We start from the raw sequence: 15,632 nt of genomic DNA, 5'->3' as shown, positions 1-15,632 counted from the left end.
TATAAGAAAATCATTTTAATTCATAATAAAGTCCTCCTCCAATTTGAAGGCTATTTCTCCCGATTTGAAGAGTATGTCTTTTTCTAGGGTGTAGAGTGGGTTTTGTAGAGGCTGCATATTACGTTTTAGTTAAAATCTAACATAAATCCATCAAGGAAGAAAAATAAAAAAACTTAATTAAAAATCCTAAATTATTACCGGTCTTAATCTAAGAAAGATTCATAAAATAGACTAAACTCTAAGTCTCTTTAAGAAAAATTTATTTCCCTAATGGCGTTGAGGATCTGTTGGTGGTATACATTAGCAATAAAGAGAGAATTGGAGTTATCTTTGTACCGTTCTCTTTCCTATATATTAAAGTAATAAATGTTTCAATGGCAAAAAGAGTTGCAGAAAGTCTAACATTAAAAATAAATAAAATATATATACAAATAATAAGAGAAGTGCGTAAAACCAAAATTGGAGTGCGAATATCAGCTTCCTATATAATTCTTAACTAATAGTAGGAGAGGAGCGTTGTTATGAATCATGAATGCAATCGACTCCGAAGCCTTATTATTTAATATTTTAGATATTCGATAGTATTGCGAACAATAAAAATAGTTCATTACTCAATGTTAGTTTCTTCCTATATCTCACTTTCTTATAGTTGATAAATTGTTGGAGCATCTTTTGAGTTTAGTCTCCCATTATACTTAAAAAAGAGAAAATTGCTAAAGAATAGTAGTATTATTCAAACAATTCATCACATATTTAATGTGTTTAAGTGTTGGTACTTTTAGATATTTTATTCTTATTTTCATCCTAAAGATGTGCTAATGATCATTCAATTCTTATCTATATATGGCCATGATGTAAATGTGACAACAAAACGATGTAGTTGAATGATGTAGTTGAATGATTCAAATCGTAAATTATTTATACTTACACCCTTTGAGGTTTACCGTCTTTTCACATACACCTCTTGAGGTTTTGAAAATTACACATATACCCCCTGAGGTTTTAAAACTATTGCATATAACCCCCTACAAGAGAAAACAATAAATAAACAAAGAAAATGATATTTGTATTGAGGTTGGACCTTATACCTTGAGTAATCTTATTAGGTCATTTCACCCCTTAGCATGTATTTTTCATCATTTTTCATCTCACTGTATGAGGTTATATGCAATAGTTTTAAAATTTCAAGGGTGTATATGTAATTTTTGAAACCCTAGGAGTGTATGTGAAAAGACGATAAACCTCAAGGGGTGTAAGTGTAAATAACTCTTCAAATTGTCTATTTTCTAATTTTCAATTCAAGGATCTTTCAAATTTGAAATTTTTGAAGTTATAAAATCTTACGTCGTATATTTCAAGCCTCTTTCAAATCTCATAATGTATATTAGTGTAGTAATATTTATCTTCACAATGTTACTTTTATCTAATTGCCACACTTACTCAGTATTCATTCATAGTGTGTGCCCAAATTCATGTGCCAATTGTCAACCCTTGCTATTTACAAAAAAAAGTCAAATAATAAGGCTTAATAGCCATTTGGCCCTCACAACTATAACATGGTGTCAAATTACCTCACAAATTAAAAAATTGGTTAGTTTACCCCTTAAACTTTTAAAATTAGGTCAATGTGGCAAATTTCGTCAATTTCTTAAGATTTCATCCATATTTTAGTCCAAATACATGTCACGTGACATGCGCGTGAAGGTAAATGAACAAGCCTACACTCAGGGTAAAATGGCTATTATACCTAAAACAAAAATAAAATAAAATATGTATTAGATTTTTTAGTGTCTTATTTTATATATATTAGGTATAAGGAAAAAACTTATATATCCTCATATTGTAGTGATGTGACATCTCTTGAAGAGAGAGAGATAGAGACAAAAGATGAGAGAAAGAGAGTGAGAAAAGAGATAAAGCCAATGAGAGAGAGGGGAGGATATCATGTGGTATCACATGAGGGGATAGATAAGTTATTCTCTAGATATAATAGTCATTTTACCCCAAGTTTAGAATGAATTGCCCATTTTACTCTCACTTGCTTGGTAAGTAACATGTGTTTGGACAGAAATATGGATGAATGCTTAAGAAATTGATATTATGAGCTACATAGATTTATTTTTAAAAGCTCGTGGGATAAATTAATCAAATTTTTACTTTAGAAGACAATTTGACACTCGAATCATTGTTAAGGGGGTCAAATCAAGAGTGGAACCGGGTTAGGGCTACCATGGGCAGTAGCCTAGGTAGCTTTTTCAGAAAAAACATCTTATTATGTATGTTTGTAGCCTAAAAGTACATATATAGCCCACCCAATTAAAAGTTTGTTAGCCTAATGTACGGATTCTTAGCCCAATTTTTAGTCCTTTACTTCTTAAAATTAATATTTCATTGAAAAATGGGCTAAAACTCAATAGGTAGGCTATATATATACTTTTGGGCCGCAACATAAATAAAAAATAATCAAATGGTTTGCGTGATTTTTTTTTTAAGTTAACCGGTAATTATGATGTTTTTTAAAAAAAGAAAAACTACCAACATAATAGTTAACCGGTAATTATGATGTTTTGTGTAAGAAAAGTTAATACTACAAGACTAATAGTTAATCGAAAATTAAGAAATTTCCCTCCGAATCTATCCCCAAAAACACAAAGCCAGCTGACAAATATAGCAATATTGAAAGCTAAATATAGATGAAGCATCTCCTTGACCTCTATTTTGTTTTGACAGCATCAATATCTCTTCTAGAAATGTAGTGTACATATGTAGCAGACATTAATATTTATGGTCGGGAAAGGGGAGCCCCTCAGCTTTCATCATGATGTTTTCTTTCAAACAATGTACAAGATTTAATCCACCATTGCCCACAACTTAATCCAACTAATGGTTCAATTGCCGGCTATAGCTAGATCTTCCACTTATATATGGACTCTAAATGCGAACGAATTAGTAAATTAATAAGTAATTAATTCAAATGATGTGGTTGTGAGTAGAATTTACATTGATAACAATATAACATAGTGAGAGCATTTTTGCTCACCTTCTTTAACTCAGATGTAGACTCACTTTCCATCTAAAATGTTGTCATGTGTTTAAAAAAATTAACTATGAGTTAATCTATTGTATTAATTATTTCTGATGTTATAATGATGAGAGAGAAAAATAATTTCACAACTATTTTATACTTTTATCTTTATCTTTTATTACTCAACTCTTTTCCACTTCTTTATTACTTATTAATTTCTCTTTTCTCTTTTATTTAATTATTTCTAATAATTTTTACTTATTTTGTTTTTTTGCTCTTCTCCAGTACGCCTTAAGTACTCAAAAAACCACATTCATTTTTTTGGGTCTTCTCCTGTATACATCTTTATCTATTTTTTTAATTAATTAAAAAATAAAATATTCCAACAACACATTTGCAATTCGAACAAAAAACTCATTTGCAAAGTTTAATCTAAAATGTTGGCCAAACAAAAATCTAAAACAACTCATTTGCATACATAGAAAATCCAATAAAAAAGTTACATGAGTTAAAAAAAAAAAAATTATGTCGTTGCAACTATTCTTCTCTCTTCAAATGCTGCAACACCTTGGATTGATTTAAGAATTTGTTTGATCTGAAAAGGTCATGTATGAGACAAGAGAGAAGAATTCTTAGGCCAAAAAATAATGTGTTGTTGGAATATTTTTTAATTAATTAAAAAATAGATAAAAGGTGTATACAGGAGAAGACCCAAAAAAAATAGATGTGGTTTTTTGGGTACTAGAGGCATACTGGAGAAGAGCAAGAAAAAAAAAGAAGCAAAAATTATTAAATGGATGTTGTTTTTTGGATACTAGAGGCGTACTGGAGAATAGCAAAAAAAAAAAAAAAAGCAAAAATTATTAGAAATAATTAAATAAAAGAGAAAAGAGAAATTAATAGGTAATAAAAAAGTAGAAAAAAGTTGAGTAATAAAAGATAAGGATAATAGTAGAAAAGAGTTGTCAAATTATTTTTCTCTCTCATCATTATAACATCAAAAATAATTAAATACAATAGATTAACTCATGTTTAATTTTTTAAACATATGACAGCATTTTAAATGGGAGATGAGCATACACCTGAATTAAAGAAAATGAGCAAAACTACTCTCTAACATAGTTCAATTAAAATTGAAAAGGTTGCAAACTGTGCAGTACGCTTTGAATATATATATAATGTAATATAATTTTAATATTTTTCTTGTTTACATTAGACGGAATGAATTCTTAACCTTTTATTGTTATAACTAATTTCTCCACCTAATTTTAGTATTTTTCTTTGAATGATCATAAGATAAGTAGTATGAAGTATGAACATATCGAGTCTTTATATAAGTGGTAGTGATAGTTACAGTGTTAAACAAAAGTCCCATAATTACACTTTTAAAACTTTAAAGTTATCCCGTGAACTTCTCCAAAAAAAAAAAAATCATGTGCACATTAAAACAATAAATATCACATAATTAGAGATTAGTTATATATATCCTTTTATAGTGGGTTTTTTTTTTTTTGGGTATATTAAAGGGAACTCTGAATTTAACTTAATCTTAATTCTTCTTTCATCTAATCTCATCACTTAAACTAACCCCAAAAGCTTAGTGGGTTTGTATTTGATATAATGGTAAATTAATAATCACATTTAATAGGATAAATCCATACTTTTTCTTATAATCGAAATTATTGAAAAATCAACTTAATTATAGTACGTGCACTTTAGCTATTTACTCTACGATTTAGCAGCGCCAAAATATCTACTGTTAAATGATTAAATCTTGATGATTTGTATTGCATGGACGTGGGGCATACGCTTAAGAATCTGCGCGCCTCCACAGACAAACACAAAAGTACTAGATGTCCTTATCAAAAGTGGGCCCCACTCATTGACCCCATACATAGTCCACGTGGCACCGCGTTTTCCTTTCCTCTCTCCTCGTCCGACGGCGTTTACCAGTCTCAAAAGTCCCGCACTCTTCCTCTCTTCTCTTCCCGGTTCAATCATTTCGCCTCTCCTCTCTCGGTCAGCGTCTTTTCCCAAACCGCCAACCCCAAACCAAACCTCTTCATTTTCTCGCTCAATTTTCTTGGCAACCATACAGAAAAAACAACGCAGACCACGCATACTGTTCGGATTGAATCGTATGCAGAGGTTAAAAATTTAGATGGATTTTGCTCTCTATGCATCACCTACCTCGATTGTTCTCTCATAGAAAGGGAACTAAGGCCATGGATCCCAAGAAAGGAAGGAAGCCGAGGCTGGATCGCCGCAATGCGGTGAAGCACATTGAGTACGATGCCGCTTCGTCGTCGTCGACTTATTCCTCGCTCAACGACTCGTCGTCCTCGGCGTCGGCGTCGCTCCACACGCGCTCGTTGGATTTGTCGGACCGGACGAGCTTCCGAGTCGAGGGAATCGAGGGCGAGTTCGAGCGGATATACAAGACTCTGGGCCTGTCGGGCCCAGACGACTTCGCAATCCCCGAGGCGGCCTGGGAGGCCCGGAAGATCCGGTCGTCCTCGGATCTTCTCCCCATGCCCAGATTGTACCGGTTGGATAGTCCGAGACCCGAGGAGAGTAAATTGGTGGCCGAATTGTGCGATAGAGTTAGGGATGTTACTGTTACTGTAACTGAGTTGACTCGAGCTGACTCGGCCGGGCCGAGGGGGTCTTGTACTGCTACTACTAGCGGTGCTACTGTTGGAATTAAGGGTGTACGGCCACCCGTGCTGAAGCCGCCGCCGTCGATGAGGCTTCCAGTGATTGACCATGCGAGCTCGACTTGGGACATTCTGAGGGACTTCGCGCCCGAAGGAGAGAAAAGCTCGTCGGAAATGGTCCACAGAAAGTTTGGTTCTTCTTCGTATGCTTCTTCTTCTTCTGATGAAGAAGAAGAAGCTGGAGAGGAGGAGAGTTATGTGGAGGTGAGGATTAGAGGAGGGAGTGTGGCGACGATGTCGGAGGAGTGTCCCTTTACGACGTCGAATGATGATGACTCTTCAAGCACCACCACGGAGCCCTCCTCGAACATTTCTCCGAATGGGAGGTTTTCGCCGAATGGTAGGCTTAAGCTTATTATCAATACCTGGATTAAGGGTGAGCTTCTTGGAAGCGGGTCTTTCGGGTCTGTCTATGAAGGAATTTCTGGGTAAGTACTCAAAACCCCTTTAATCATATTTTCAGTAAGCATGATCGTGTTATTTGTTAGAAACTTAAATCTTTGTTTTGGAGAAAAATCGTATTTCGGGTTCTTTTTCACTTGCTTTATTATTAGGAGAAAAATGTTTTCTAGCAGGGGGATTGAATAGCTTAGAGGAATAGATAATGATACAATAAGCTAGCTTAGTGATGATAAATCAGCATTTAAAAGATAATTAGGTATTCTTGGGACTTGGGAAGTATTTACATGAAGGTTGAGTTTAAAGTGATATAACCGGTAGGTGTTAAGTGGCCATGGTTAGAGAAACAATGCTACTTAGTGATGGAAGAGAAAATAGATGACCTCAACATTTAGTGATATTAGTGATGGAAAGACCAGCTTGACTTGATGGAGTATTCTATGGATAGGAACTTAGGAAGTTTGTAAGACAGTATTTTGTTTTGATTGGAAGAATTACTATTAGCCTGAAGATCTTAAGATGGCATTCTTTCAAGATTGCTGGAATATCATGAAAGTTTTTATTTGAGACCTTGCTTTGTTACTCATATATTGAAAGCCAAAGGCTTGTTGATGAAAGGATTTTAGGCTTCTTTGTTTTTTTATGTTTCTAAATGACTATGTTTAAAGTTTTGAGGCATATCTGGATTTCCTACTTAAATGGGTTATTATGGTGTTTCTCAGAACTATAAGCCAAAATATCATGCCATCCTGGTGGTTTTCAACTGTACGTCATTTCTCCATTTTTCTTTGTAGCTTTTCCAAATTCTTATTTAAAACTTGAGAAGGTGTCTTGTGGTTCCTTTCGAACCTTTCGTTTACTACCTAACTGAACCAAGCCTTCAGGCAGCAACTGGAGCTGAAATGAACCAAGCTCAGCCAATATTTTGGCTAGTTAGTCTGAGCTGCCTAAACTTTTGCTGAGCTTAAGCCTGATATGAGCTTGAACCTTCAGGCTTGAGCTTGGCTTGCAAGGAACTTATTGAGGTTTGGTGGTATCTTCTTTTCTTTTAATATGGGAATGGGGATGATATTCCCTTTTTTTTTTTTTACATGATAAAATCATTGTTCCTATATGAAGAATTTATAATTGCATAGTAAAATGAACTAATTTTTGCTACAAATGATACTCATATACAAATGTTTATTAGAAGAGTGGTTCTATCTTTCATCTTCCCTTAGTTCTAATGCGTTATTACAACTTTGTTGATTATGATTTTTCTTTCCTGCAGTGGCGGAGCCTTCTTTGCTGTGAAGGAAGTTTCCTTGCTTGATCAAGGAAGTCAAGGGAAACAAAGAGTTCATCAACTTGAACAGGTGACAGAGGCTTGTGTTGTGTCTGGTCTTATGTCCCGATTTTTCTTTGTATTGCTATTTTTAAGTAATTGGTTCAGTAATTGTATATGAGTAGAGCCTGCTTTGATAGTGTGAGATCTTTTTCTTATCATTCTGTGTTTGTTTGTTTGTTCTTTTTTTCTTCCAGGAGATTGCTCTTTTGAGTCAGTTTGAACATGAGAACATAGTTCAATATTATGGCACAGATAAGGTACCCCTATTTATTTTATTGTGGTTTTCGAGCTTGAATTTATAGTCCCTGAAAATTGTTTTATTCATGCCCTTACCTACCATAGTAGGTATGCATGTCAAAATCATCTGTGCAGTATATAAAATTACTACAAATTCATGTCATGATGCATAGAAACTTAATTTTTGACACTTTTTGACGTGACACTGATGTTTACAGAAAAGTGTGCCTTATTGTACACACAAGTGGATGAAATATCCTCATACACTGATATATTTTGCCTTTCTGACACGGAATTTATTGTATGCTATTACTATCATTTATTTAATTTTCTTAATTTTGTTCAAATACAAATTCACTGTGGATAAAAGTAAACAGACTAACTACAGTGTTCGCATATATTTGAGGGATTACCCTTTCACTCTGACAGTCACTTTGTCCATGCTATTGATGCTCTTGTTTGTGTTCAAAAGTATTAGGGTCTTGTAGTATCAACACTAGTCAACGTATTGGTTGTGAAGCAGTTAGGCCATTTACGGCCCTCTTCTTATATTGGTTTTATATTTTTATCTGATTAAGATTTACTCTTGCATGGCCAAAAAAAAAAAAGATTTACTCTTGAACATAAATTTTCCCATAGCATGCATTTACTAATTAAGCATTAGATCTTTATATAGCGCTTGTAGTCTTGTACTTATCGATTACTCATTTGTGAGCACCATTATCTTATCTATATATTGCTGAATGGTCTTTGCAGGACGAATCAAAGCTTTATATCTTTCTGGAGCTTGTAACCAAAGGCTCCCTTCAAAGACTCTATCAGACATATCATCTTATAGATTCTCATGTCTCTGTATACACAAGACAGATCCTGCATGGTCTGAAGTATCTTCATGACAGAAAAGTGGTTCACAGGTGATTCATGTCACATGATGTATATTTATGTGAAAGTTATGGTTTTAGGCTGCATTGATCTCAGAAGATTTTGTATTTCCTTTGAGCATTTTGTTACATGGAATACGCTTTCCTTTGCCACCAATGAGCCATGTCATTGTTGTCATGTCAAAGTCATCCCAAAAAAGAATGAAAGTAGAAGAAAAGTGGATGTGCCATCACAATGCCCATGCTCGTGCTTTGCTTGTGTAATTTCTCTACATTTATTCTCATCTCTTTGTTTCTTGTATCAAGGGACATTAAATGCGCAAATATTTTGGTGGATGCAAATGGATATGTGAAGCTTGCCGATTTTGGATTGGCAAAGGTTTGTCTTCCATTACTCAAATCTATTCTATTTTATTGTTTTAATCATTTCTACAATGACTGTGAATTGTTTTACTCCTAATATTGTTTGCTGTGTCCTTTTTCCAGACTATCCAAATGAACGACATTAAATCTTGCCAAGGGACTGCATTCTGGATGGCCCCTGAGGTTTGCCTTTACGCTGTGTTTTAATTATGGTTATCTTTTTTTCGGCCTGAATATCAGTTATTGCAAGTTATAAATATTAAATTATTTTGAGTGCTTATGAGCTCTCTTTTCTGTTATTGGAGCCTTTGGAGGACATACCTAACTACTTCAATTGGATACCAATGGAGACTTGTTGTACAGTCAAGATTGCAGGATGACTTTCTCAAACTATAACTTCTTGCTACCTGAACTCTGATAAAATTGTTAATGTGTTTTGGTTAATATTGGTAAACAAATATTGGACTAATAGTAAAAGCCTTGGGAATCAGTAATGTGTTATTTTTAAAACTTCTACCTTGACATAAAGACAAAGGTAAAAGACAAGAAGATAGGAATTTTAAACTGTGCAATGGAATAGCTTTTATTACAGTGAACAAAAATCTGGTCTGCCAGACTTGCTCTATATAACTTGGTTTATTGTTCTAATTTAAACTATACAACCATTGATTTCTATGATACAGCATATGCATTTGCACTGGCCAACGGCTCATGCCTGGCTGGTGGAATGGATCTATTGCTGTTCTTTAAAAGCATGGTTAGCCTTTGAAAATTATTGAGTATTTCTAAGTCAAGCTATGCTTGTTCAGGTTGTTAATAGGAAGAGCATAGGAGGTTATGGGCTTCCAGCTGATATATGGAGCCTTGGATGCACGGTGTTGGAGTTGCTGACCGGGCAGCTTCCATACGCTAATCTTGAATGGGTTTGTGCCCTTTTCATTAGAATTTTGGCTCATAATAATGATGATGGTAGATGATGGATCTCTTTGATCTCTATTTTTGACAGCATAGTCCCTTCTTGTGTCTCAACAGATGCAGGCATTATTTAAGATTGGAAAGGGGGAGCCCCCTCAGGTTCCAGTTTCTCTTTCAAAGGATGCACAAGATTTCATCCATCAATGCCTACAAGTTAATCCAAACGATCGTCCCACTGCTGCTCAGCTCTTAAATCATCCATTTGTAAAGAGGCCCCTTCCCACGTCTTCTGGATCAGCATCTCCTTACTATCGCAGAGGGCAGAGTTGAAAACCTTTTTCTTCAGCTATAAGCTGTGATGGTAATAAGGTAAACTTCACTGTTTCACATTGCTCCTCTCCACCCATGACTTTCACGAAAGTGAACTAAAAACAATGCTGAAAACAATACTTTCACTGTTTAATATCTTTGCTTTTGGAAACAGCTCTGTTCAACACTAAGGATGCAGGACAATATATCCATGTTCTGTAACTTGATCTGGTATCCAGTGTTCAGCCATCAAATCTCGGCGTAAGCTTGTAGAGTGCGTGTCTGTCATAACTTCATCAATTTTTGAGCACTGTGAAGGATCTGAAAATGGGATCTATGACTTTAGAAGAACAAGCTTCCTTCGGTCCGCAGGGGCTCTGAAAATCTTGCACTGTGGAGCAGTCTGGTCTTAAGTTATTCCACTGTTGGTCACTCGCATTTGTCTATTGTAGGAAAAAGATTTGTTGAAGTTAGTTTAGTGTTTGATGTCTGACGTCCTTTCCCCCCTCGGTTCCAAATTAAATTAGTTAGTGGGTCATTATCCGGAAAAAAAAAAGAAAAAAAAAAAGGAAAAAGTTAGTGGGTGAAAGATTGTATGACGAATTGTGGTAGTTATTTTTGTAAACGTTGGAAAGCAATAGGGAAATAGTATATAATTGGCCGTATGTATATTCTTTTCAATTTTTTCAATTGAAGGGTGGTGGTTAATAATTGCTGTATGGGAAGTTTTATTTGAGCGTCTGTTTGTGCGAGATGTGAGTGCTGCTGTGATTCTTTATCCCTTGTTGTGCACGTAGGTCTTCCTATATTTTTTGTTACATCGAAAAATTACATAGAAGGGAATCAAATCTTGGACGTATTCTAATCCTAATATATTTTCACACTCTTTCTCATTCTTAATCCTGATCGAACATGTTCAGAAACACATGTCTGAAAAGAAGTAACCAACCATTAGGGAATCATTTTATGAATTAATTCAATTTGTTTTTGAACTTGGAAAAACACAGGTCGTATATATGGATTATTATAGAGTGGACTGTGGACCCAGCAGTCACACACTGTAAATGGGCTTTCGCTCATTTATTTTGGGCCGAAAATATGGGCTTTCTCGAAATCCCATCTGTAATGGACCCAACCCACAGTCCTCGGGTCTCTCCCAGCGACTTGAAGCTCCATCAACCGTGATGCAGACTCAAAAATGACAACACTATGGTACCACGTAATGAATCCATCGGATAAAAGAAATAAGAGAGAGCAGAGAATAATCCGCACTTGAAGCTCCGCACGCAACTCTCTCTTTACCTCTCTCCCCACGTGAGCGCCAAGATCGGGGCGCTCTCTCACCTTCTCCGCCCTTCCACTCCACCAAAAGGTTCACTCTCTCTCCCCCCCCCCCTGTCTCTCTCTCTCTCTCTGTGTAATCGCCGTCAGACAATTTTCTCTCCGAGGCTTCCTTTCAGGTACGAAATCCCTCTCGATCTCAATTTTCGCCTTTTCTCCGATTCCAATTTTCTAGGGTTTCACTCTTCGCGTTCCTATTACGTCCGCATTGCTCTGTGTCAATCGCGTGATGTCTCGGCCGAGTGATTTACCGTGTTTGTTTATAGAGATTTATCACTGATCGGTTTGCATTTCTTTTTTTTGCTCTTTCAATTTTTCAAATTTTCACTGTTCGATCAATTTAGCGTCCTTACAATTGATCTCAGTACAGATTTCGTCCGGTTAAATTAGGTTTTTAGTTTCTGTAAATACTTAATTACACCAGCCCATTTGTTTATGCTTTGCTTTTAATCATGGAACTTTTTTTTTGAGATTTTATTTTTTTTGGGTAAATGCATGCATGACCCTTTTCGTTCTCCCCCCACATCCCTTTTGATATATGGTTGAGGGTCTTGAGTGCAACTGTTTCTTTTCTGAAGCAAAAGTTGCTTCTTTGAAAGTCAATCAGAGTTCAGTGCTTATTTTAGAGTAATCTATTTACAAGATATAATATTTTTAAGTTGTGTACCACTAAGAGATAAATCTGTGTGATGTCCATACTATGTATCCAATACCTTGTATACATATTCGGAAGTACAGCTTTAAGGGCTAATACTATTAGCTTCTTGTACCCTGAAATGACTATTTTTTAATTTTACTATACTCAAAGAGTGGAGTTCAGTAACACTGGCCTTCTTAAAGCATACACACTATGGCATTTTTTTATTTTTGATTATGATATCTCTTCAATACTACTGATGCACACATAACCTTCGAATGCTGGTATGTAATCACTTTTTACATAGACTCATAGAGAAGGCTATAAATTTTAAAAGTGAAAACATAGGAAATGTTTGTGATTTATGTTTGAATAGGAATTCTTTTTGTGGTTAAATTATTATGAGTTGCAACTATTAATTGACCTACATATTATCTATTAGATGATCTGCAATTTGTAATATTGGAGTTTTAGTATTGTTTTATTGGTGAATATATGGCATTGCATCTGCATGCTTTAAATGATCATTCTCACTTGTACCCAAAAAAAAAAACATAATCATTCTTTCATTGTTGACTGTTGTCTACCTGTTATCATATTCTAATATATTTACTAGAAGGATATGCACATGCTATGCGTGCACAATGTGAAGAGGTTCAGATAGGAAGGGAGAAGGTGCGGTATATGGAATTAGGGTGTGTTTTTTGGATTTGGAATGGAGTATAAGATCCCGGGTAGTAATTTCTGTGGTATTCAGTCATTTTGAGATCCCTATTTGAGGCTCAGGCTGACCTTTTGTAGGATTTTTATGAATTTGTAGATGTTTCTGTTTCTTAAGTTCATGAAGCTAGCTCAACCAGGCCTTTACACAGATCTATGTTCGTTTTTTAAAACTTTATATTAGATATATATCAAAATTCCATTTGATTGAAATATCCCCCCCCCCCCCCCCCCCCCCTCTCCTCTCCTTATTGAACGAGATTCATTATTGTGGACCTGGGGCATTTTTCAAGTGTGCTAAATGGTTCATTTAGCATGCTATGGAAAATTCTGTTTGTTTGATTTCACAAATCACAATCCCATGGTGTTCTTCAGTTTGCTTTCACTAGTTCTGGCTTATATTTTTATAACCTTTTCTGTCTTCTTTTTTTTGGTTAATTTTCTGAAATAAAATGACGAATTCTGTTTTGTAAATGGTAGCATGAATAAATTGTATATCAAAATAAATCGTGCAATTTGAAGGCGTTGTAATAACAACAGTAAGTACACAAATTGTCTTCATTACAATGTTCTTTCCTAGAATTTTCAGTAAATTCCTTACGCTTTTGAAATGAATAATGTTAGTGCAGTTGTACTCTAGATTTGGTAGATCAGGTCTTTGTGTGGATAGGATTTTGGTTGTAATCAGTTCTTTTGTTTAGTTCAGGGGTTCTGGATAGGGGGTTGTGGTCTTGTAACTTGTTGTAATTTTGTTGATGTTTCCTAGCTGTTGTAGTATCCTTGTTGTACTGTGGTGGACTCCTTGTCCACTGTTTTGTTCTCTTTCTTCTGTTTACTGAAAGCTTTGTTTCTCATTATATAAAAAAAGAAGAAGATTAGCTGTGTTAAATGGACTTGGGTTCTCAAGCTGGGTGTCTAAAGACTTTTAGTTCTAAGTAGTAGGAGAAAATGATACCACTCAGCATGTTGGCCTGGAATTGGACATACAACTCTAGGAAATATTCAGAGAATTGGAAGCGCAAATTCTTCTTCTCTTTCATTTTTCTATGGATATGTGTTTGATAATAAAGTCATTAGATAGATCTAAGCAACAATTGCACTTGTGTTATGTTATGTATGAAATGTATGGTAAGCAACCTAGTTGATGCTGCTCATCTAATTATTGTTACAATCATTTTATACATATACTGAAAAATTTGTAGAAATAATCTTCTCTCTCTCTTGATGAGTTTCAGGTTCAGTTTAAAAATGGCCAAAGTTAACAAGTTGCAACGTAAATCTGACTCGCGAGCTTTGAGGACAACCCCGTGTCCATTAAAGGTTCTTAAAGATTCAAAAAAAAAATCTCGCAAGGCATCGGAGAAGAAGGATTGGGAAGATGTGACCTGTTCAGTATGTATGGAGTTCCCCCACAATGCTGTTCTCCTCCTGTGTTCTTCTTATAATAAGGGTTGTCGTCCTTATATGTGTGCCACTGGCCATCGCTATTCCAACTGTCTTGAGCAATACAAGAAAGCGTACACAAAAGTATGTTCAATTGAAAATTCACAACAATGGAGTGGATCAATGGATAATTTAGGCTTCAATTCAAGTGAAGGGGAGCCCAATGAAAAGATGGAGGTACCAGAGCTCTTATGCCCACTTTGTCGGGGGCAGGTAAAGGGTTGGACAGTGGTGGAACCAGCACGGAAATATCTTAATTCCAAGAAGAGAACTTGCTTGCAGGATAATTGCTCGTTCGTTGGAACTTTTAAAGAGCTCAGGAGACATGTTAAGTCAAAGCACCCATTGGCACGACCCCGAGCAGTGGATCCTAAACTTGAAGAAAAATGGAAGAGGCTTGAGTGTGAGAGAGAGCGGAATGATGTTATCAGCACAATAATGTCATCTACGCCAGGGGCAGTGGTCCTGGGGGATTATGTGCTGGAGCCAAACCATGGTGGTGTTTACAGTGAATCTGATTCTGAGCTAGATGATTACATTGATGATTTCCCATTCAGGTCATTTGATTTTGGATATGCTGGTGGTCTTTTCCCGCGGAGTAGGTATCAAAGGGACTATGACTCATTGGATGACGATGATTTTTCACGTGCTACAGCTTCTAATTCTGCCGCTGCACCGCGACGTAACTTTTCCAGAAACAGGATAATCTTAGGAAGGACAAGAAGGCAGCGTAGAAATAGAGAACCTGGACGATTTGTGTGATGAGAACTTGCCTAAAAGTTGGGGAAGACTGCCTTCTACTTTTACAATTCTTTACATTATTCATCTCATTGCTGCACCTTGTTGTATTGATATTCCGGAGAAACTATCATCATTTTCATTGGAAACTGAGGCAGTTGACCCCAGCTTTTGGTTTAGTAGCATTGCTTCTGTGGCCTGTTGTTGCCCACTGTGATTAGTGACAGGTTACTGATTAACAGATTGTAGAAAAAGCAAGTCGCAGTGCCCCTGGCAATTCTAGGGCATAGTCGCCCTCAAGTTCCCTCGTAGGTTGTATGAATTGATTATTGTTTGGTTATGCTTAGTTGACATTTGAACAGGGAAAAAATTGTGCTTTTCATTGTTTCTTTTTTTTTTTTTCTCAATTCCAAAGTCAGTGCCTTACTGTGTTGATTCTTTGGATAATTTATACAGCTTGTGAAGGATTTCTATTCTGATATCTGTCTCTATTTGGATGGCCTGGGCTTTGTTTTGTTGGCCACCTCTTGTTAAGCTTCGCACTGCACATGGCCCATATTTGTTATGTTCAGGCCCATCT

At 35.8% G+C, this 15,632-nt stretch overlaps 2 protein-coding genes across 3 annotated transcripts; both read left to right on the top strand.

Moving 5' to 3' along the window:
* Nucleotides 1-4,997: 4,997 nt before the first annotated feature.
* On the top strand, nucleotides 4,998-10,892 carry LOC147279369 (mitogen-activated protein kinase kinase kinase 1-like). Its single transcript, XM_086251133.1, has 9 exons — nucleotides 4,998-6,170; nucleotides 7,412-7,496; nucleotides 7,663-7,725; nucleotides 8,462-8,619; nucleotides 8,893-8,965; nucleotides 9,073-9,132; nucleotides 9,759-9,872; nucleotides 9,982-10,233; nucleotides 10,349-10,892. The coding sequence occupies exons 1-8, from the start codon at nucleotides 5,203-5,205 to the stop codon at nucleotides 10,192-10,194; spliced, it is 1,734 nt and encodes a 577-aa protein (XP_086107259.1). The 5' UTR covers nucleotides 4,998-5,202; the 3' UTR covers nucleotides 10,195-10,233; nucleotides 10,349-10,892.
* A 567-nt stretch (nucleotides 10,893-11,459) lies between these two features.
* Nucleotides 11,460-15,528, top strand: LOC147279368 (forkhead box protein, putative (DUF1644)). Of its 2 annotated transcripts, none has more exons than XM_086250798.1 (2): nucleotides 11,460-11,545; nucleotides 14,107-15,528. In XM_086250798.1, exon 2 carries the CDS (start codon nucleotides 14,120-14,122, stop codon nucleotides 15,074-15,076), a length of 957 nt encoding a protein of 318 aa, XP_086106924.1. In that variant the 5' UTR covers nucleotides 11,460-11,545; nucleotides 14,107-14,119; the 3' UTR covers nucleotides 15,077-15,528. The 2 variants fall into 2 exon arrangements, with proteins under 2 accessions (XP_086106924.1, XP_086106923.1); XM_086250797.1 differs by having other exon boundaries at nucleotides 11,477-11,633.
* The last annotated feature ends 104 nt before the right edge of the window (nucleotides 15,529-15,632 follow it).

The sequence above is a fragment of the Dryas octopetala genome, chromosome 7 (genome assembly GCF_963921425.1).
Source record: "Dryas octopetala chromosome 7, drDryOcto1.1, whole genome shotgun sequence".
NCBI classification, from domain to species: domain Eukaryota; kingdom Viridiplantae; phylum Streptophyta; class Magnoliopsida; order Rosales; family Rosaceae; genus Dryas; species Dryas octopetala.
Note: the sequence above shows the minus strand (reverse complement) of the source record. Positions and strands in the feature narration are given on the sequence as shown.

Bases quoted from the DNA above. Each gene is read 5' to 3' on its own strand.
- LOC147279368 (XM_086250798.1), top strand. From the start codon at position 14,120: ATGGCCAAAGTTAACAAGTTGCAACGTAAATCTGACTCGCGAGCTTTG.
- LOC147279369 (XM_086251133.1), top strand. From the start codon at position 5,203: ATGCATCACCTACCTCGATTGTTCTCTCATAGAAAGGGAACTAAGGCC. The intron at 7,497-7,662 runs GTGACAGAGGCT...TTTTTCTTCCAG, and splicing joins GAGTTCATCAACTTGAACAG to GAGATTGCTCTTTTGAGTCA. The intron at 8,620-8,892 runs GTGATTCATGTC...TCTTGTATCAAG, and splicing joins GACAGAAAAGTGGTTCACAG to GGACATTAAATGCGCAAATA.